At 40.3% G+C, this 24320-nt stretch overlaps 1 protein-coding gene across 1 annotated transcript; it reads left to right on the top strand.

Annotated features, from left to right (window-relative positions):
• Nucleotides 1-21673: 21673 nt before the first annotated feature.
• On the top strand, nt 21674-22852 carry LOC149156209 (uncharacterized). The gene has a single exon (XM_089444673.1). It carries the CDS (start codon nt 21674-21676, stop codon nt 22850-22852), a length of 1179 nt encoding a protein of 392 aa, XP_089300799.1.
• Nucleotides 22853-24320: the final 1468 nt, after the last annotated feature.

Genomic DNA, 24320 nt, shown 5'->3' with positions numbered 1-24320 from the left:
CTTCGGATTTCTTGGAAAAAACGTTAATATTGTTGTTGTTGGATCTGTTAATCTAGGTTGTCATTGATGTCAATAGTTGATTTCAATCATTGATGTCAGTGGCCAAGATGGAAAATATTATTGAAGATGTCAAAGGATGATTACAACTCTTGTTTAAGATATCAAGACACAAATGAAGTGCTAATCATGAATCTTGATGATCATAAAGGAAGACTACCATATCATTGATCTTGATGATAACACTACATGATGACATGATGACATGACAAATCTCCAATGATGTGAAGCTTGATGTCCTTATGATGAAGACTACATAATGATGTTGCATTTGATTGATGAAATATCTCTTTACTAGTGACCCTGTGTTGAAGAAGGCAAGGACATGATGATGGTGATCCTATGTTGAAGAAGGCTAGGACATGATTATGAAGACAATCAACGAAGAAATCCAACTATGAAGAAGCCCTACACTCAAAGGCATTCTTCCCTACCTCCATTTTTGCACTCATAAAATAATCAGTCACGTTAAAAAAAATTGCTACCTTAGACGGCAAATTCCTTAATGAAACCTACACCATCTTGAAAAGCATAATTTTTCCTTTCCAACGAGTTATTACTCAGCCCAAAACTCCAAGCGATTTGAAAGTTATTGATTTTACAAGTTAATGTTGTAATTATGGTCAATAAGCCGACCTGAGCTTCTCTCCCATGTCAGCCTGCCCTTAAGAGACATGTCTATTTGGTTTGCTGACCGAATTGGTGTATAAATAAGAACTCGTTCATCCATTTCTAGCATCAATATCGGTGATGAATCAACTCCCCCTATCTGCCTAACCTCCTCTAGCTCATGAAATATTAGCTACTTAGTGATTAAGTGGAAGAGATCTTAACAATAGTTCATCATATGAATATGGGTTATGTTCTTCAACGGAGTGTTCCTGAGAGATGATCTATGAAAGTCCAGATATGACCCATCAAGTTTTTCATAGGATCCTTCCATGAATAGTTTCTACAAGAATGCCTAATCATCATAAGCTCCCCCTAACTGTATGCATGAAATTCCTTTTGGCAGATTTTCCCCATCAAATTCTTAGATTGTCGAAGATCAGGCCAACAACACATATTTCAAGAGATATTTGGATTGTATCTGCTTCTTTCTCCATACTAGGGTTCAAACTGTGATTAGGTCACCGATCTAGGTTATAATCACAGTTTGAGCCCTAGTATGGAGAAAGAAGCAGATTCAATCCAAAAATCTCTTGAACTCTCCAGCCAACAACACATGTTATTGACCTGATCTTCGACAATCTGAGCATTTGATGGGGAAACTCTGCCAAAAGGAATTTCATGCATACATATAGGGGGAGATTAGGATGATTAGGAATTCTTGCAAAAACTATTCATGGAAGGATCCTATGAAAACCTTGATGGGTCATATCTAGACATTCATAGATCATCTCTCAAGGGCACTCCATTGAAGAACATAACCCATATTCATCTGATGGACTATTATTAAGATCTCTTCCACTTAATCATTAAGAAGCTAATATTTCATGAGCTAGAGGAGTTCAAGCAGATAGGGGGAGTTGATTCATCACATGAAGGAATGTAAGCACATCTATCATGGACCACATTGTTAGAAAGAAGAGCACCATGACAAGGGGAGTAGCATGCCCATGAAGATCTACTATTTGTGAAGAAAAGAAGCAACTTGATAGGGGAAGTACTTGGGCACCCTGTTTGCCATTGAAGTCAAGGGGGGAGAGAATGTTGAAAGGACAATAATATTTACATCAATGTCAAAGGGGGAGATTGTTAATCTAGGTTGTCATTGATGTCAATAGTTGACGTCAATAGTTGATGTCAATAGTTGATGTCAATAGTTGATGTCAATAGTTGATGTCAATCATTGATGTCAATGGTCGGGATGAAAAATATTCTTGAAGATTCCAAAGGATGATTAAAACTCTTGTTTAATATGTCAAGACACAAAGAAGTGTGAATCATGTATCTTGATGATCATAATGGAAGACTACCATATCATTGATCTTGATGATAATACCACGTGATGACATGATGACATGAAAAATCTCCAATGTTGTGAAGCTTGATGTCCTTATGATGAAGACTACATAATGATGTTGCATTTTATTGATGAAATATCTCTGCACTAGTGACCCAATGTTGAAGAAGGAAAGGACATGATGATGGTGATCCTAAGTTGAAGAAGTCTAGGACATGATTATGAAGACAATCCATGAAGAAATCAAACTATGAAGAAGCCCTAAACTCAAAGGAATTATGCCCTGCCTCCATTTCTGCACTCGTAAAATAATCAGTCAAATTAAAAATAAAAATAAAAAATAAAAAAATGCTACCTTAGAGGGAAAATTCATAAATGACACCTACACCATCTTGAAGAGCATAATGTTTCCTTTCCAACGAGTTATTACTCAGCCCGAAACTCCAAGCGGTTTGAAAGTTATTGATTTTACAAGTTAATGGTGTAATTCTAGTCAATAAGCCAACCTGAGCTTCTCTCCCATGTCGGCCTGCCCTTAAGAGGCATGTCTATTCGGTTTGGTGACCGAATTGGTGTATAAATAAGAACTCGTTCATCCATTTCTAGCATCAATATTGGTGAAGTTTATACAGACATAAGCATAGAATTAGTCAAGAGGTCGTGGAGGACTAAAAGATTAATATTTGGGGCAGATTTCCTTTATCTTTATAGCTCTGTCTAGTGCAACTTTTTCGAAGCAACCTATTGAGACCTGTTTCAGGGCTTGGATTAGTGGAAAACATTCACCATTTAAATTTCAGACTTCGGACCAGTGAGCAGTCCCTTGGAGGCATGTTTTTAGGGCTCAAACTGTGATTATAACCTAGATCGGTGACCTAAATTAAGTCGATCAAATTTGCAAGAAGCTCTTTCAAACTCGGTCTTGTAGCTTGTAGACCATTGTAGTGGACAGGCATCTTTGAAGGGAGGAACTATGATAGTCTTGGATTGTTACCATAGCAGTACCTTCTGAAGGCATTCTCTTGAGGTAGTTTTGAAGGTGTACTAAAGCAATTGTGAAGAATATTTTGTAGTCTTGAAATCACCTTGAAGAAATTCTTTATGAGGTAGAGTTGAAGACTTTTGAGATAAATTGAATGTCATCCATATAGCAAACTTGGAGAGGATCTTGAAGGACCTTGAAGTAAAGTTTTGGAGCAGCATAAAAGGCATTCAGAAGCAGATTTGAAGCATTTTGCAACAAACTTTGGAGAGTAGTTGGTGGACAGTCACATTGCTTTGAACAGTGATCACTCACCTTGAATTTGTTGATTCAGATTTGTTGGATTGGCAAGCTTATAACACATTCTTTGAACCTGTTTGGAGGAAACAGGTGTAGAAATTTCTCTATAGATCAGCTAGCTCTGATACCATGTAGAAATTCTGAAAATCCTCTACAAATCTCGCTCTGAGGCCTATGTAGAAAATCTGACTGTAGATTAACCCGATAATGCAATATACCAAAGAAAAATACTATAATCTACTTCTAATATCAATTTGTGGAAGCTTAAAGATTGAGAAAGATAGAGATGAACACATATAACCAAAATAAGAAGAATCAATGCACATGAAACACAGAAAATACTCAAGGGAAAGCCTCAACTAAAAGCACCACTATCTGTATTATCATACAAGGTGGAAATACATTAGAATTATACAAAGCCTTAGCTCTCACAGCTAGCCAGCTCTCGGTACAATCCTCCTGGATGCTCACAGGCAATCAAAGCTTCTCACAAGCCGTCCTCTACCCTCCAAAGTCCTATTTCCTTGTGCAGTTCCTCTAGGATGATCTCCTTCACCCAGTGGAACACTGCTCTAACACACTGTTAGAACTGCGCAATCCTCAAGGAACCTTACCTTGACTGCATGCATGAGTTTCCTTTATAGGAGAAAACATGTAACTGATAGTACATTGTCCTTAACATTTAGCTCAACTGGGTCTTTCTTAGAATAGACATGCATGAGTTTCTGATGAGGGAATCTTCAGTTATATGGAGTACACTGGTTGAGTGCATGCATGCATCAACTAACTGATAACTCACAATTAGGTCCTCAAACTGTTTGGAACTAATTTAACTGGACTTAACTCAGTAAACTGAGCTAACTAATTACAACTCAAATATAACTCAATCTTATCTACTTAATTAAGGGGTAATCTCCTTAATTTAAGGGATAACTGTTGCATGACTTCAGAAAGACTTCTAACTTGAATTTCTCCAACTAATTAATCCATAATGAATTAATTAATTATTTCCAAGCAGCTGGTGAGACTAAATTCGATTTTAATTCACAAATTTAATTCAACGACAAATTAAAATTGGCATATTTTGGATTCTATTTTTATCATTTCTTGTTGCTATTTTCAACACTCCCTCTCAACAAGAATGGAATTCAACTCGATCCTAATCGTGAACCTTTGGAATGTTATGCATGCAACACTTCTCTCTAGTGTTGTTGCTCCAACGACTCCAGAAACAAAACCAAAAAAATCCAACCTGAATCAGTATGATGCATCTGTCATCAAAGTCTCTGACTGTTATTGCCTCTGTCAACTGAAAACTTTGCGCTTATGTTGACTCTACCTTTCTACACTGTTGTCAATCCTTTTCTACACTCTTCAATATCTGATTTCTCTAGTCTCTGTCACTTTGATCTCTAACCGCATCAATCCCATTGATTCCTCCCGCTATTAGGTACTTTGGGCTCCCATAGCAAGGTATGATCCATGAGATAAAACCTCTCAATGGACCCTACCCAATTTCAGCCTTCTTGGGACTATCACTTCACATCGCCCCACCTCACACCTGGAGGTATTATTGCATGTGATCCCTCTGCCCACTTGGATCGAAATTCCCCCCTAATGGAGGTATCTACATGAGTGGATCTCTTCACTCAGTCTCCTCTCTACTTCTCCAATTGTGGCTCCTCCACATTTGTCTAAGACTTCTTCTGGGACTGCATGTTGAGAGGTAATTTACTCTCCCTCTCAACCACCAGGTCTCTAACATTTGCCTTGCTCATCAAGGCTTTTCATGCATCTTGACCCTCAGAGCATACAGGTTCTTAACTCGTGAACCGATCTATTTCACCTGTCTTGTGGTGATGTGTCTAAGGAACGCCTTTCCTTTACTGAAGACAACATTGTAGCCTTTGTCCTCCAACATCGTGACCGATACCAAGTTCTTCTTTAGTCCAGGCACATACTTCACATATGTCAAGGTGATAGGAGCTCCATGCTCCCTCTGAAAAGCAACCGTGCCCATTACTGAAACACTATACCTTTCGTCGTCACCCATCTCTATGTGCATCTTGAGGTCTTTCTCCTCCAAGGCACTAAATAAACTTTTATCACCAGTCATGTGGAATGAAGCTCCACTGTGAAGAAACCAAACACAACCCATCATTGATGACACCATGCATGCGATGAGAGTAAAGTCCCTTTCGAACTAAGAGGCTAATGCCTCACCTTTTGATCCTTCTGAGAATCCCTTCTTGGACTTCTTCAACGAGAAATTAGTCACATAATGTCCCATCTCGTGACAATTAAAGCATATCACTTTAGACTTGTCACCCTTCTTCCCTCCATGAGAAGAATTCGATTCGGAATGGCAATCCTTCCCCTTCCCTTTCCTTGCCTTACTTGCTAAGGCCAGATTTTCTTCATCATCATCCTTGGATGAAGAACCATCTCGAGTGCTCCTCCTGATCTCCTCCTGCATGAGATCTGACCACAGTCATTCCCAATCTAACAGTTTCTCCCTTCCATTCAAAGAGTCCTGGTAGCTGTTCCAGCTCTTTGGAAGGACAAGGAGAGCGAGGCTCACCATATCATCATCGGTAGTAGTTATTCCCACACTGCTAAGCTCATCTCTGCAAGTGGTGAGCTTTTTCAGATATGTGGAATTAGTATCGTCATTCTCCATCTTGATTATTCAAAGCTTATCCTTGAGCGCCAATTTCCTCTAATCGCTATTGTTCTGGTAGAGGTCCTTCAATGTCTTCCACATTGAATATGGAGTATCCTTCCCATGGAGACTCGAGACAATATGGTCTCGAACTCCCTCAAAGATGATCCATCTCGCCCTCGCCACACACTTCTTCCACTCAGCCAACTCTTGTGCATTAGTTGAACCTGGCTTTGGGATTTCTTGATCAATGAAATCCTTCAAGCCATTGTCTTCTAATACAGCCTCCATGCCATCTTTCCATGCTATGTAATTCGAGCTACCTTCCAAGGCATACTCGAATCTCAAGCCATAGAACACCATTTGCAAACCTTGAAGTATGATAAGAATTTGATTTGAACCTACAACCCGAAACTTCAAATTTTGAATTATCTTCTTCGTATACTGTTCACAGCTCTAATAAACTTGGCTCTAATACCATGTAGAAATTTCTCTATAGATCAACTAGCCCTGATACCATGTTGAAATTCTGCAAATTCTCTACAAATCTTGCTCTGAGGCCTATGTAGAAAATATGACTGTAGATTAACCCGATAATGCAATATACCAAAGCAAAATACTATAATCTACTTCTACTATCAATTTGCGGAAGCTTAAAGATAGAGCAAGATCAAGCTAAACATATATAACCAAAAGAAGAAGAATCAATGCACATGAAACACATAAAATACTCAGGGGAAAGCCTCAGCTAAAAACCCCACTATCTGTATTATCATACAAGGTGGAAATACATCAGAAGTATACAAAGCCTTAGCTCGCACAGCTAGCCAGCTCTCAGTACAATCCTCTCGGATGCTCATAGGCAATCAAAGCTTCTCACAAGCCTTCCTCTGCCCTCCAAGCTCCTATTTCCTTGCGCAATTCCTCTGGGATGATCTCCTTCACCCAGTGGAACACTGCTCTAACACACTGTCAGAACTGCACAATCCTCAAGGAACCTTACCTTGACTACATGCATGAGTTTCTTTTATAGGAGAAAACATGCAACTAATAATACATTGTCCTTGACATTTAGCTCAACTGGGTCTTTCTCAGAATAGACATGCATGAGTTTCTGATGAGGGAATCTTCAGTTCTATGGAGTACACCGGTTGTATCAACTGACTGATAACTCATAATTAGTTCCTCAAACTGTTTGGAACTAATTTAACTGGACTTAACTCAGTAAACTGAGCTAACTAATTACAACTCAAATATAACTCAATCTTATCTCCTTAATTAAGGGATAATCTCCTTAATTTAAGGGATAACTGGTGCATGACTTCAGAAAGACTTCTAACTTGAATTTCTCCAACTAATTAATCCATAATGAATTAATTAATTATTTCCAAGCAGCTGGTGAGACTAAATTCGATTTTAATTCACAATTTTAATTCAAGGACAAATTAAAATTGGAATATTCTGGATTCTATTTTTATCATTTCTTGTTACTATTTTCAACAATAGGCATAGCAGCTAATGCGTATCATTTATAGACCTCTTAAGTAAAGACCTCATTCTATAAGCTAATATAGACCAAGCATCTTTGTCTATTGAGGGTGGCCTTGAAAAGCACTATTGGAGTCAATCCTGGAAAACAACTTGAAGTACTATTGAAGGGTGTCTTGTGAAGACATCTTTGGAGCCTATCTCTTGGCTCCTTTTAAACAACATTCTTAAAGTCTCCTTGTAGCACCATTGAATACATTTTGGAGCAATATTGTAGACACCTTTGAGTAGCTTGAAGATCCTTGAAGCAGAAGTAACTTGAATAAAGGTGTTGAAGATATCTTGGAGCTGTTTGGAAGACCTGGTGCAGAACTTGAGCAATTTATTGAAGACACCTTTGAGGCATTATTGAAGACATTTGAAGACACTTGTAGAAGTTGATCTTGAGACAACCTTGGAGACCATGATGTATTGAATCCATCGTGAGGTGACTTTGGATATCTTTGCTTGGGTAATATGAAGAGCAGTGGTGACACCTTCTAAGAAGACAAGGTTGTCATTGATGAAGTAATTTGGAGGAAGTAGTGTTGAAGATAGACAGGGCTTGTTGAAGAAGCTATTGGGAGCCATTAAGAATCATCAAACTTATCTTGACGAATTGAAGCTGAGGGTTGGGGCCCTAGAGGTTGGAGCTTCATAGAGACAAGGTTATTTCCTTGGAAGATAGGGTTGGATCCCTAGAGGATTGGAATCCTCAAGAAACTAGGTCGGAGCCTGAACCGGATATAGGGTTGGAGCCCTTGAGTTTGGTGCCTCAAAATTGACAAGGTTGGAGCCTTGGAAGTCCAAGTCGGTGCTTGGAAAATATAGTCGGATCCTAGTAGATTGAATATTGGTGTCTTTATCTAGGGTTGGAGCCCTACATATAGTGTATTTGATTTATTGTAAAGAAGAAATAGATAAAATCATTTATTCTTATTGTTCATTTTGTGTTCTAAATATAAGTGATCTAACTAGTAAAAGTAACAATTGAAAAGAAATATTGGTTCACCCCCCTCTCAGTATTTCCAACAGGCTTCAATGGGTTTCTATTTGTGGTTTTTGCTGGCAGACTGACTGTCAACATTTTTGTTTCTGCCTAATTTCAAAATCGTTGACAACCGGAGGGTCAACATTTTCACCTGTCTAAATATCACTGACAATGGAGATGTCAGCACTCCTGCTTTGCACCAAAAAAACTGACAGGGTAACTGTCTGCATTTCCCTATATCGTTTCTATCATCCAGCATACATAGTTTTCACCCCAAAATAGCTGACAGTGGCTCTGTCAACCTTATCAAAAACACTGATGATGGGAATGTCAGCTCTCCAGACCGTTATGTTGCACGCAAAATTTATAAGGCCGACTGTCACCGATAAAGTGAAAACTTTGTGTCATGAGATAGGTAGGCAAAAAATCTAAGTTTAATACCCAAGCATCCTAGCTGAGGGAACTATAAGCCTTGAGCAATACATTTACCTTCTCCAATATCTACTTTTTGTTCTACCTTGTCTCCATGGATCCATTTTTCACAGCTTCTTTGCTTCAGCTCTTCTTAGAGACTATAGCCTTCTTCCTGTTAATAATGAGGTCCTTCAGCGACATGTTGTCAATGTTAATAACCTCCTTTGCCAACTCCAAGTTATTTCTAGGTTTTATCTGGTATCTTAACTTTTTAGCTGGCCTGGTATGTCTATTGCCACTCTTGAAGACCTTATGCTTTCCACCTTTGGTTATTTTCCCTTAGGATCCTCTTTTTTATCTTTGTCTACAGGGGAAGTTTTGGAAGGTGGAGTTGTAGCATGGGAAGAGCCAACATCAGTGAGTTTATAGGGAGTACAGGGTCTGGTTTATGAATCTGGACAATTTTCCTCTATTTAACTTTAGAGATCTTCGAACCAAATGATGTAGATGGAGCCACTAGGTTTTCTTGGTTGTGAGGGGGCTCAATAGCAGCTTGATTTTTAGCTTTTCTTCCCTTTTTGGGAGTCTATGGTTTGCTTCTTCTTCTCTTAATGGGTTGAGGTTGAAAACTTCCCTAGAAAAGGAAATGATTCCAGGTTCTTTCTACCTTAACTAGATGGCTTTCTATTATCAATTTTATCAGGGTTTTGTGGTATATAAAGTGAGAAGAGGGATTAGTGTGGGCCTTGAACCTAGATGCCATGTTTAAGGCTCTCTAACAGATAAAAACATGGATTGATTCGAATCTAACTAGAAAGATGTGTGAGAAAGTAAAAATGGTAGAGGTTTACTTGATTAAACCGGCTTTAGTCCTGCAACACTCCTTTCAAACTCCATCCCTCCAATTTTTACCTCTGAATTCTTCTTTGAAGAAGAAAGGGACATTAATCCCTGCCAAAATATGCCTGTGAAAAATCTTCTCACCATCTATTGGTAAGACTGTGACCTCAGCAATGCTTTTCTCTATAAATGTAAATGAAAATCCTCCCACCTTCGCAAAATTCCCATCGAACCCATGCGATAAAGACTAAGCCACAAGATCATGGTATTCAATACAATGGTGGAACAATTCACTCTAGCCTGCCTGTTGAAACAACCGAGGAATTTTGAGGTAAATGTCTAGAAAATTCAACGCTTTGGGCTCGGACCAATTCATCTTATCTCCTCTCCCCATTTCGCTGCATGGTCATCCTATGATTCAATCCTGAATCCCTGTGAACAAAACAGTTCCCAATGCAAAGTGTAAATAATCCCAAACTAACACCAGCAAACTGCTTACGGGACAAGGTGAAGTAACTTTGGCCTGCAGTTGAGATAACACAGGTGGCACGTGAATAATCACATCATTTCAGGTTATGATTATGAATAAATTTTTATCATATGGTAAAGTGATGTTAAATGATGTTCATTCATTACAAGAGAGGAAAAGTTATTTAACGTGTACTTTTACCCTCTCGAACCAAATCGAGACACATTTAAGTGAAAATGTTGACACTAACGTGGTCAGCACAGTCATCACTTTTTGAATTTGAAAACTAGTTTTGGCGCTGACAATTGGCCTGTCAGCCAAAATGAAAAATGTTGCTACACTCGTTGTCAGCGAATTCCTTCGCAAGACCATATTAGATTGCCAAAAAACGTTGATAGCCCTGCTATCATAAATTTTCCCTGTTTATTACAATTTAAATGTTTACACTGCAACTATCAACATTTTCTAAAAAAAAAAAACGAAGTTTATTGTGATAACAACATGTGGCATCTGTATTAAAAGCGAGACTAAATAAATGTTACATAATAGTTACGCTCTCAAAGGAATCGTTCTAGCTCTAGTTCTCAAATATCATTCCAAGGTTCCACACCATAGTAACATCAACTCTATTTTATGCATGTGAAGTTTTTACCCCCGATTTTTGGCCTTCGAGTTAGTCTCGTTTTCAAAGGATCTTTCTTTACCTATTTTTTAAGAGCATTTGAGCCAAAAGAAGATCATGTAGTAGTCCCGATAAAGTTTAGGATTGTGTAAGAAAACAAGAAAGCACTTAAAAATAATCATTTCTCTATTTTTTTAACCAACAAAAAAACAAAACAACAAATATGAACTAAATAGGAAGTCTAGAAGTAACAAAATTCAGAATTTAACTCTTGCCAACAATTCATGTAACATAATATAGAAGAGGGAATTTTATAAAATTAGTAGACACAAATAGCAGGCTTCACATTCTCCAAGAGCAATGTGGATTTGCACTTGGCCAAATATCAATATAGGTTGCAACAAAACAATCCAAAAGCATACCCTTCTTTTAAGTTTAAAAGTTTATTTATAGCTTCAACTCCATCCATTGACTATCCTTCTATACAAGATTTCAGAAATTGTACCATTTTTTTCAAAACTAGCCTGATCCAAACAGAAACCAGTCAAATCAACTAGTTGCACAAGGCACAATACTGAACCAACCGATAACTTGAACTGGTGGGACAATTTCTTCTAGTTTGGTACTAAACTGATCCAAAATAGCCAGTTGCATTTGAACCAGTCAAGTTGATCTAGGGTGCACAAACCCCACACGTGGACCTCAAAATATTTTATAGGAAAAAAATTTCTCCCTAAACCCTCCTATTTTCCTTAGATCTCTTATTGTGAGATTTTGTGGGCATTTTTGAACTTGCTATGTCACTACAACTAGTTGAATTTTTCAATGGTAGTCTAGCAACAAGAAGCTCAAAGTTGGTTTGGCATCTTGGAAATAATTTGGAGTTGTCCAGCGAAATATGAACCTTTGGGAGGAGGCTACAACCCATCTTTTTATTTCACTTTACCTATGTCCTCAGGCATGAGGAATATACCATGTACAGCACATGAGGTCCAAAATATGGACCTATATTTGGACTGAAGCATCTTTCCAACAAAAACATTGTTTGAGGCATTACCTGTGATAACATACACAATAATTTTCTTGCCTACTAAACTAACAATCTCATTTAAAATCTCGAAAAACAAGTTTGCATCTTTCATCCTATTAGAAGCATCAACCGATTAAAAAAAAAAAAAACATGGTTTCTTGACAGAGAAAATAAAATGACATTTATGAAGTTATTTCCATCAGTCTAATCCATCTCAAATGGAACAACATGTGTTAGCTAATGACTCAAAACTCATTCAAATATTCATATATGGACAAAGCAGCAACATCCGGCTACACTTTGGTGTGATAATCAAAGTGTCATTCAACTATGCAAAGATCCAGCCCAACATCAGTGCAGCGAACACATTGAACTGCACATGCACTTCATCAGAAATCCCATTCATCACCACATTCTTGAAGTGCAACATTATTCAAACGATGATCAAGTTGCGGACATCTTTACAAAGGCTCTCATAGAGGCGAAGTTTACTAAACTTCGATTTATGGTTGGAGTGCAGGAAGTTGTCACTAAGGGGGGATAGGCTCTAATGCCTCCTTCCTTATCCTATTGTGTCATATTTGTACTTCATTCAATCCTATCCCAAGTTGTTCTTAAGGGGGGATGTTAGGATATTCCGACACATAGGAAATAGTTAAGTATAACTTGGTCTAGTGTAGAGTTAGGTAAAGTGTGTTTCTTTATTATGTACTTTTGTGACTTACAATCTGACGGTCACGATATGTTATAGACATGAAGTAATCCAACGGTTCATTCTCTCCTTGGTATTACCGACACTTGATCTGTGGCTTAACACCTAATTCGGTGCTAGAAACTTTGACTACTTTTGGGTCACTTTCAGTCCCTAGGTTATAATCCTCCATCTCACCATCGTTGGATAGAATTCTTGGCTTTATTGCTACATCATTAGAATCAAACATTTTTTCTAAAGGTACCAAGCCTCTAGGAATCAAATTATTACTTAGTTGAATAAATTCTTGTCCCACTACAGCGTTCAAAAATACTGTTGTTTTAGAATTTTTATCTGTAATTTCATCTTCATGCTTTTCTATTGAGGTGTTAAGAACTTCATCCGTTCTTTCCAGAAACCTTTTTATTTTTTTATCGTCAACCCTTGCCAATGCTTTGTATTATACGGAATTGAAGGCTTGTATCTGATCTGAGTTGACTCAACTCCCGGACTTAACCAAGATCTTTTGCTTTCGTAATGTGCTTAGAATTGCATTTAAAAGAGCATAAAGGAACATATATGCATGTTTTAAAGAAGAAAGAACATGACAAGAATCAGCAACATAGAACACAAGACGTTGATAACGAAGTTCATCCAAGAGGGACTACGTCTCTGGGCCCCGGTGTCAAGATGGTGTAGGTCGCTGCATTAAGTGCTGGAAAGAGTGATGATGTACATGCATGTTTTTTCTCTATCATACAAGGAATATGACCTCATGCAGGAGTGGCTCCAAGAGATGTTCTGCTACAGGAACTCTCATTCAAAAAAGGACTCCTATCAGCATGACATAATTTCACGTATGTTAATAATGAGCATCCTGCCAACATCGCATCAAAGGGATCTCAATTCATACATGGCAACACATGAGTATCCCATCAACATGGCAACGAAGGGATATCAATCAAAACATGACAATAAGTAGATCTCACATCAGGAACAAAACAAGATCCCACATCAAATATCAAACAAGGATCTATACGGCACCATGCATCTTAAGCAAAGAGATAAATAAGTACATGATCACACTGCATATACCTCACATAAAGGAGTTATCTGAAGAATAGGATGATAAAATGTTGGATCTGAATACACCATCAATCTCGCGGTGTAGAATCTCATGGAAATGACTGCTCGCACATTGAATGCTGATACCTCCACTCCACTTTGAAAAGTGGCTGAAAAATGGAATGATCAAATGGAAAATCTGATTACACCATTAGATTCGTGGCATTGAATAGAGTAAAATCGACTATCAAATTTCTAAATTCTGACAAAGTGAAAATCTGGGGCTACAGGAATCTTTTAGATTCCCCCTAAATTCCTCAAAGATTCCCTCCTGCGGGTCATCTGAAGATCTGTTGCTCATATCAAAATTATGTCTGCACCATTAGGTTCCTTGCAAAATTCTGAAAAAAATGAGTATGAAGTTGGATGCATTCTGACTCTAGCTAATTTCAGCATCCAAGGAATCTAGAAGATTCCCTCAAGATTCTCAAAGATTCTCCTCCATTGGGAATCTATAAATCTGCTGCTCAAAAGGCAAATCTGACCTCTCCATAGCGTTCCCTGCGAAAACCTGAGAAAATTCACTGTAAACTTGGTTACAATCTGATAAAATGAATTTTTACCTCCTCGTGGATCTTTAAGATTCTCTGCAAAGATTGTCTCGAAAAATGTGCCATCATTTTTCCTCCTAGAACTGTGTCATGGTTCCACCTCTGGCCTGGCTCGTGGTTCCACCATTCTGCATCGTTCGGTTCGGCCTTGATTCCATGCGTTCTCCACTACCTCCCGTGCAAATAAATTAAAGGGTTTATATGGTGGTGGGGTGGCAGAATTTACAAAGCCGGCACGCGTGGCATGGCGGTTAGGCAGAAAACTAGAGGCATGGAGGTCGGGGGATCAAATCCCGACCTCTCCAAATATATTTTAAACAATGGTTATATTATGTTTGGAATGGCATGTTAATAAAATGGCATGCGATTTTAACTTTGGCTGCGTTGGTTGTTTGTTTGTCACATTTAATGTGTGATGCTTGGTTGGGTTGCCCGTGGTGCAGGCCGGCCACGTGGTCGGGCAGGTTCGATTCCCGTCGACCCATATATATGTTTGTTTAGTGGGTGGGGGCATGGGCCGGGTCCACCGGAGGTGGCCCGCCCACAGCCCAAATTAATGTAATATGGTTACAATGGTTGGGGCTGGCGGGGGTCATGGCCCGTCGGCCATTTTTTTAATTAACGACATATATATATGCTTTGGGATCCGACGGAGGTGGGGGGATCATGGACCACCACCTACATTAATATTTTTTTTATATTTTTTAACTATAATAGTCGTTTTCAAATATTTCGAAAATAAGGGATATTGGGCAATTTAACGAGGCCACAATTTTACCCTTTTTCGGGAGCTAGGTTCCCACGCCGGTTGACGGTGAATTTGTAGGACACTTAAACCTGGCCCACAACCCAACTTTGACCAAAACTTTGACTAGCTCTTTCTCCCTCATACGAGCTCGGCTTTGAGTGACGTTCGCACCATTGGAATCAAGGCGATGAGCACTTCGATCTGATGCTAGTTTGGGAGCAATCTGACCACTTTGAATTTTGCCCATTTTCTGAGTCTTCTGAGACTTCTGCATGTGTCTGGAGCCACCTGGATCAATCCTCCCCACTGAGGAGCTTTTGGTCCTCCAAAAGCATGAAAAATAATCTTCCACTTCTTTGTACCCAGTCTGCACTTACAAGTATCTAATATGTCACCCTTCCTTCTCCTTCACCTTTGTCCTTCAGAGCCATAAGCGATGAGCCGACACCTGCAACCTCTGCAAACATGTAGTACATTGTTTTGCAAATTATATGCTTGACTTACATGATCAACTAATGACCCAAGCATCTTATACTTGCCATGAGTTTATAACACCTACTCGATGGTCAAGTTCACATCAAAATGGAAACAATACCCCAACTATGAAAACAACGCCAAAATATCATTGTTGCTTCCACAAGTGATGGAAAACACATCATCACTGCAACACATGATTTACAAAAATAAGGTCAAACACTATTTTTTCTTTGACAAGTGATGGAAACACAACATCACTTTCACAGTTTAAAATGCATTACAAATTAAGACCAGAGATCATTGTTGCTTAACAAGTGATGGAAAACACATCATCACTTTTACATTTTAAAATGCAACAAATGATTTACAAAAGCACGACCATGACAAGCTAACATATCTAGAAACCCTTTCTCATTTATCAAGGTGAATGGGTCGCCTCCTTTTGGTGCATTCGCTGGTCGAACAATTGTTTCATCTGGTTCCTGCATCGACGCTTTGTCTTTAAGGCGCTACTCTAGATGGAGCCTCCAACATGTGGCTCTTTGATGGCCACCTCTATCGCAATGACTGCAATAGGTCTTCTTCCTCCAGAGTTGCTTAACATGTTTCTTTACCTGCTGTTGAGAGGGTATTTCACGCCTCCTCCTTTTGTGTGTTTCTGTTCTTTTCCAACACTTAACAAATGTATGGTTATGCAATCCACAAAAAGGTACATGTTTTTCGATGCCTTGATTTATGTTCATCATTAACAACATGATTATAATTGAAATGAGCATTCAAATATCGAGACTGGTTATACCTTTCCTTGTCATCTCTAGTGTTATTATGGCGATGAGAACTTGCCTCAGCTCTTTCCCTGCAATCGGCACTGCCATGGGATGATGGTGATGTATTCCCATCATTCTCTTTCCTTGATTATTTCGGCGATGTCTCAGAAGCATGTGACACCTTCAAACCTTCACCTTCGGTGTATCCCAAGCCTGCAAATCGAGGTCTCTGCACAACCTCCAATGGTTGAGTTATGCCTTGGTTATGAACACCAAGTTCTTCTTCCTCCTTGTACCTCATCCTAGTAAGGAGCCTCACGTTTGTCCTTGTAATTGGTATCTCAACATCTCCAACAAAAATCATACTATGTGTAGATGAAACTGAAAGAAAATCAGCATCTTTTACCTCCACTGTCGAGTTGGAAAGAACTGATGAGGGCTTCTCATCATCTGTTGTTGGTGGTTCGTTAGTTGTCTCAGCACATTCCCCAACTTCCTTTCTGACATACCCAAGTCCTGCCTGACGGGGTAATTCCTCTACTTTGATGGGGTTGAAAATTCCTTGGCCATTAATGCCCAAGCCTCTTCCTTCATACCCCATTTTTTTCAACATTTTGGAGCCAATTCCTATGGTATGATTTTCAAAAATAACGAAATCATCATCAGGAAACATACATGAAGATAGAGAATTACTTTTTACCTCACATCGGTCGCACTGTAGCCTTTCCAAGGCCTCTTCCTTAGCTTGTAGTTGTCATAGCAAACCATGTTTCCTCTTTCTCTTAATGTAGAAGCATCTTCAATTCAATGTTCTCTGTTTCAAGATTCTCGGTGTTGTGCTTCAACTCTTCCAGGGCCTCTTCTGTGGCTCGCAACTGAAGTTGCACTTCCTGCTTTTCCTTTGTCTCTTTTTGTAGAGATTCATACATTATTTCCATCTTTTTGGAAATTCTGAGCATGGTCTCGTACATCGCTTTTTCATCCTCCATCTTTGCATGTTCCATTGTTCACGCTCGCAATTCACATCCACGCAAAGACTGCTTCGATACCAAACTTGATCCGAGTTGACTCAACTCCTGGATTTAACCAAGATCTTTTGCTTTCGTGATGTGATTAGAATTACATTTAAAAGAGCATAAATGAACATATATGCATGTTGTAAAGAAGAAAGAACATGACAAGAATCAGCAACATAGAACACAAGACGTTGATAACGAAGTTCGTCCAGGAGGGACTACGTCTCTAGGCCCCAGTGTCAAGATTGTTTAGGCCGCTGCAGTAAGTGATGGAAAGAGTGATGATGTACATGCATGTGTTTTCTCTATCACACAAGGAATATTCCCTCACGCAGGAGTGGCTCCAAGATATGTTCCGCTACAAGAACTCTCATTCACAAAATGACTTCTATCAACATGACATAATTTCACGTATGTTAATAATGAGCATCCCACCAACATGGCATCAAATGGATCTCAATTCATACATGGAAACACATGAGTATTCTGTCAACATGGCGACAAAGGGATCTCAATCAAAACATGACAATAAGTACATCTCACATCAGGAACAAAACAAGATCCCACATCAAACATCAAACAGGGATCTATACAGCACCATGCATCTCAAACAAAGAGATAAAGAAGTACATGATCACACTGCATATACCTCACATCAAGGAGTTATCTGAAGAAGAGGATGATAAAATGTTGGATCTGGATACACCATCAATCTCGCGGTGTAGAATCTCATGGAAATGACTGCTCGCACATTAAATGCTGACACATGCACTCCACTTTGAAAAGTGGCCAAAAAATGGAATGATCAAATGGAAAATCTAATTACACCATCAGATTCGTGGTGCCGAATAGAGTAAAATCAACTGTCACATTTCTGAATTCTGACAAAGTGAAAATCTGGGGCTACAAGGATCTTTTAGATTCCCCCTAGATTCCTCAAATATTCCCTCCTCAAAGTCATCTGAAGATATGTTACTCATATCAAAATTATGTTTGTGCCATCAGGTTCCTTGCGAAATTCTGAGAAAAATTAGTATGAAGTTGGCTACATTCTGACTCTGGCGAATTTTAGCCTCCAAGGAATATGGAAGATTCCCTCAAGATTCTCAAAGATTATCCTCTGTTGTAAATTTTCGAATCTGCTGCTCAAAAGGCGAATCCGACCTCGCTATAGCGTTCCCTGCGAAAATCTAAGAAAATTTACTATAAACTTGGTTACATTTTGATAAAATGAATTTTTACCTCCTCATGGAATCTTTAAGATTCTCTACAAAGATTTTGTCTCGAAAAACGTGCCATCATTTTTCCTGGAACTGTCATGGTTCCAACTCTGGCCTGGCTCGTAGTTCCACCATTTTGCGCAATTCCGTTCAGCCTTGGTTCCGTGCATTCTCCACTACCTCTCGTGCAAATAAATTAAAGGGTTTAGATGGTGGTGGGGTGACGGACTTTACAAAGTTGCCACCCATGGCATGGTGGTTAGGCGGAAAACTGGAGGCATGGAGGTCAGGGGATCAAATCCCGACCTCTCCAAATATATGCATTGTTTTGGCGCGTTATATATATTTTAAACAACGGTTATATTATGTTTGGAATGGCACATTAATAAAATGGCATGTGGTTTTAACTTTTGGCGCATTGGTTGTTTGTTTGTTGCATTTAATGTGTGATGTTTGGTTGTGCCACCCATGGTGTGGGCCAGCCACGTGGCCGGGCAGGTTCAATTCCCGCCGGCCCATATATATGTTTGTTTAGTGGGTGGGGGCGTGGGCCGGGTCCACTGAAGGTGGCCCACCCACAGCCCAAATTAATGTAATATGGTTACACTGGTTGGGCCAGCAGGGATCATGGCCCGTCGGCCATTTTTTTAATTAACGACATATATAGATTCTCTGGGATCTGATGGAGGTGGCGGGGGTCATGGCCCGCCACCTAAATTAATATTATTTTTTTTATAACTATAATAGTCATTGAAAACTGAGAATTAAAATTGAATTCTATTCTCATAGAAACTTGTAAGGTGTGGGAACATTCGGAGGATGGAGCGAGAGCGATTGCGGCGGAAAAAAGGTTGAGGGTTTCTGCTAGCGGTACGGGGTACTGCTACAAACCGTAACCTGACCTGCAGCTACCCTAGAAGACCTCAGCATTCACCCGACCCCTAACTTTCTTAGTTTACCTTTTCGTTTACGCCGCACCGGTCTTTGTGTTTGGGTTCCTAAGTTATCGCCTATGACTTACCTGAGGGTTTTTACCTGTTACCATTTACCCCGCACCGGCTTACTGCTCCCCGTCGTTTACTCTGTGATTCTGTTTCCATTCCACCTCTATCGGTGTCGTTTCTCGTCGGCCAGGAGGCAGTTATTATCGTACTCAGTGCAACTGTCGTTATGGACCTCGATGCTATGGATTATTCGGATGAACCGCTGGAGGAAGGCTCCATCTGGCAATCCACATATGCTGCCTCTAAAGGTATGTTAAATTTCAGTGAAGGTTTTTCTGGTAATTTTGAAGTTTACCCTCAGTTCTCTGGACCTGCCAATTCTGCTACTGTACTACCAGACGAACCTCCTATTTGGCCGGATTTCTCATCGCTTCTGTCGTCCCCGTCTACTCTAGGGTTTATTATGGGTTGTATAAACCCTTCTCCGGAATTGAAAGCCCCTTTACCGGATCTATTGCCCCACCTAGCCGAGCCATCCACTGACTTACCCTCCGGTGAACCCCAGAACATCGACCTTAATCCCTCCTCCTCTTCTGCGCCCCCCTCGGGTTGTTTTACCTCTGTTCCTCCACTCTCAGAGGCCATCCCTGAAATTCCTACAAACCCTAACCCTCCGACCGAGGACCCTGATTCAGCGAGGGTTTCTGAGCAACCTCACCCCTCAGCCTCCCGACCCCAAAAGAAGTAGAAATGGTTTAAGACTAAGGCAGACAACGTGATCCTAAAACTTGAGGAGGACATTCAGTGGGGCGATACTATGGACTACGCAGATAGGGTTTTGGTTGGCAGAATCAGAGGCAGGAACTACTTGGCAGCTCGTTTGAAGACCTGGGCAACAGAGATTTGGGGTCATCACCTGGCGGACATCCCATTTGTCCAAACATTTGTGAGGGGATGGTTTGCGCTGAGATTTGCTAGGGCAGATCATACGAACTGGGTCCTTTCCTCCTTTTGGCACTTTGAACATGCCCCTGTGTTATTAAAGCGTTGGACGCCACTATTTGATCCAGAGACTGAGAAAATTGGTGTTGGCCCTATTTGGATCAGGCTACCTAGCCTGCCATTACAGTATTGGTCCGAGGACATTTTCAGAAGGATTGGGAACTCGCTAGGTACCTACATGGAGTATGATAAATCCTATCAGACTACGGGCATGATGGCATACGCGAGGATATTGGTTCATCTGGATACCAGAGGTGGACTGCAGGAGCATATCACGATTCAGTGGAGATCTTCCTTGCGTAAACAGCTGTTAGATTATGAAGGTATTCCATATCGTTGTAGAAGATGCCATAAGGTGGGACATCTCTTCAGGGATTGCCCACTCAATCGAAAGAACAAAAAGATTGCTCAGGAAATGGATATGGATCCCCATGTTGAACAGCCTCAACAGCCTGCTACAGTGGATCATACAATGGATCATACAGAGGAGCAATTAAAGACCTCTGATACAGTTGAGACACCTACCACTAGAGTGCAGAAAAAGTGTGGAAAGGCTCCTATTCAGCCTTCCTCTCCTCCAATGACGAGATCCAGGGCAGCCCAGGGTGAAGTCTTCTCATCAGGTATGTCTTTTTTTTCTCATGCTCCTATATCATTTCATGAGGCATCTCTTTCATCTCATTCATCTCATTTATTTAATCATGCATTGGCTCCCCCTGCACATTTCTCCACACCCCCCATCACTGCCTTGATGGATCATCTGATCCTTCATCTAGCAGGGCAGGCTCTGGCCTCCTTTCTGTCTTGCACCCTGCCTCTGCCTCCTCCGATTTACACTTCCTGTCACCCTTCCACTTATCTTCTCTCCTCTCACCCTCCACCTTCCCCATCTGTATCCTCCTCCTCAAGATACCCTCTCTGCTCCAAAGCCAAAGAGAAAGGGCTGGATGCAGTTGGCTTGGACGCTGAGGCTTCTCCTGCTTCTCATAAGCCTACCAGGGGTCGCCCCTCATCTCTTTCCAGAGCTAAATTTCAGGCTGGGGAGGAGGTGGCCCTTGGGAAACAGAAAACCATTGATAGGGTTCTTAGAGCAAGGAATGCCCTCCCCCCTCCCCCTCCATGAATATTTTATCCTTTAATTGTCGAGGGTTAGCTAGCCCTGTCAAAAAACTAGCTCTGAGGTGACTCTTTTCATCTGTTCCTGTTGACATCATTTTCTTACAAGAAACCCTGAGTATGTCTAGTTTGATCACTCCTTTACTAGAATCATGGATGTCGGGATGGACTTTTCATGCTTTGGATGCATCTGGGCGATCTAGAGGTATTGCAATTGGTTTTCAGAACCAAACTATTGATTTGAGAAGTATTTGGGGTGGTGGTGGTTTTATAGGGGCAGACATATACTCTGCAGCCCTGGAGACTGAAATCAGAGTAATCAATGTATATGGTCCTTGTCAAGATAGGGTTGTATTTTGGAGAAGGTTATTCAGCACCTCTATCATGCAGGTTGATAACATCATTCTCGGAGGAGACCTTAATTTCTCTTTGGGTTTCATGGAATCATGGGGACACTTGGCTCAAGTGGATGGATTAACTGATGTTATCACAAACCTGTTGGAGGATCATCACTGGATTGACATACCATCAGCTAAGATTCAGTATACTTGGAAAAACAATCGCATTGGGGAACACAGTCTGGCCAGGAGATTGGACCGTTTCCTCATCAAGGAAGCATTTCAAGCTAAACACCCCCGTATCAGGCAATGGGTGGGCTTTGGAGGAATATCAGATCATCGTCCAATATACCTGGAGTTGGATGATAGTATACACAGAATCAGAGCTCCATTTAAATTCAACTCCTCATGGCTTCGGGATCCTGCCTATATAAAGCTGGTGACTAAATATTGGCAAACTCATCTAATCAGAGAAAATGAGGACACTGCTGAGGGATTTGTTCGTAAACTTAAGGATTTAAAGGGCATTTCCAAAGAATGGGTGCACAAGAAAAGGAAGCAAGAAGACATTATTCTAAGAGAGGCGGAACAAGCCATCACAAATCTTGAAGCAAACACAGATGGCACATATACCTCTCAGGAACAAAAAGAGCATATCTCCGCCTTCATCAAGCAGAGAACTCAAATTTTAAAAGACAGAGAGGAAAGTTGGAGACTTAGAAGTAGGGCGATTTGGTTAAAAGAAGGGGATGACAATACCAAGTTTTACCACAAGTTTGCCAATGGTCGGAAGGCCATAAATACTATTTGGGAGCTTCAGAATGAACAAGGACGCATTGTTAACACCTCCAGAGACTTGGCTAACTTAGCCACTTCTCATTTTAAAGATATATACAAGGCCCCCCCGGGAGCCAATATACTAGAAGTTATGCGTACAGCAAAGCTTTTTCCCAGTTTGTTGATCAGGAGGAAGAAGATGAGCTCACTAAGGAAGTGACAATGGGGGAACTTGAGGCCACTATCAAATGGTTCAAGAAGGATAAGAGTCCAGGACCAGATGGTTGGACTATCGAATTTTACATTGCTTTCTTTGATATTCTGGGTAATGATCTACTTAAAGTGGTGGAGGATTGCAGAAAGACAGGAAGGATGTCCTCAGCTATTAAATCAACATTTATAGCTCTCATACCCAAATCAGATAATCCCTCATCTTTCAATGACTTTCGCCCTATATCCTTATGCAATTGTTTATATAAGATCATCGCCAAAATCATTGCCAATAGACTCAAACCTGTCCTTTCGGCTCATATATCCCCTGAGCAATTTGCCTTTCTCCAACACAGACAGATTCATGAAGCCATTGGCACTGCCCAAGAATTACTTCACTCAGTTCATTTGAGAAAACTGAAAGGCATGATTTTAAAGGTCGACTTATCAAAGGCTTTTGACAGGGTAAATTGGTTATACATTAGAATGCTTTTAACACATCTGGGATTTCCCTTTATATATATTAAATGGATTATGAGCTGCATTACTAATGTCACATTCAGTGTTCTTCTTAATGGTGCTGCCACTCCTTTTTTCTGCGCAGAGAGAGGACTCAGGCAGGGATGCCCTCTATCCCCTCTATTGTTCCTTCTCATCATGGAAGGTCTAAGCAAAATCATAAGTGTTGAACACAGAAGGGGTCGAATCGTTGGCATCAAAATCACGGATAATTGCACCCTAACTCACCTTCTTTTTGTGGACGATGTCCTTATATTCTTGAATGGGGGCATAGGAGACATATCTGCTCTTCAGAATGCATTTGGCCTCTTTTAGCAGGCTACAGGAATGGTCATCAATGTCAGTAAATCTACCTTGACTGCTCCCGGATGCTCTCAGCATGAAATCCAATTTGCAATAAGATGTTTTCCATTTACTCTCCATAATATAGAAGAGGGATTGAGATATCTTGGATACAGGTTGAAACCTCAAGGATACAAAATTGCAGATTGGACCTGGCTGATCTCAAAGGTTGAAAAACGTCTCAATATCTGGTACCATCGGTACCTCTCAAGAGCAGGTAGGCTTGTTCTTATCAAAGCTGTTCTGGAAGCAACACCTGTGTACTGGATGACCTTGGCATGGATTCCCAGGGGAATTCTGGCTAGGTTGCAAAATATTTGTTGCAGATTTTTGTGGAAAGGTAATCAGCAGGGGAGATTATTTGCATGGGTTAAATGGGACATTATTGCAAGACCTAAGCGATGGGGATGATGGGTTAAATGGGACATTATTGCAAGACCTAAGCGATGGGGAGGATGGGGTATAAAGAGATTGGACATTTTTTCCAGAGCTCTGGCTGCAAAACTGGGTTGGCAGCTCATTACATCTCACAGTCTATGGACCAAGGTTGCCTATGCAAAATATATCAGCCCTGCTAATATCATGGACTGGGTCCAGCAGAACCAAAGGAGCAACAG

The sequence above is a fragment of the Pinus tabuliformis genome, chromosome 9, assembly GCF_031772625.1.
Source record: "Pinus tabuliformis cultivar Carrire ecotype Pingquan chromosome 9, CPIR1, whole genome shotgun sequence".
Lineage (NCBI taxonomy): Eukaryota > Viridiplantae > Streptophyta > Pinopsida > Pinales > Pinaceae > Pinus > Pinus tabuliformis.
Note: the sequence above shows the minus strand (reverse complement) of the source record. Positions and strands in the feature narration are given on the sequence as shown.

What these genes read in the sequence shown, in the direction of transcription:
- LOC149156209 (XM_089444673.1), top strand. Translation starts at nt 21,674, where the DNA reads ATGTCGGGATGGACTTTTCATGCTTTGGATGCATCTGGGCGATCTAGA.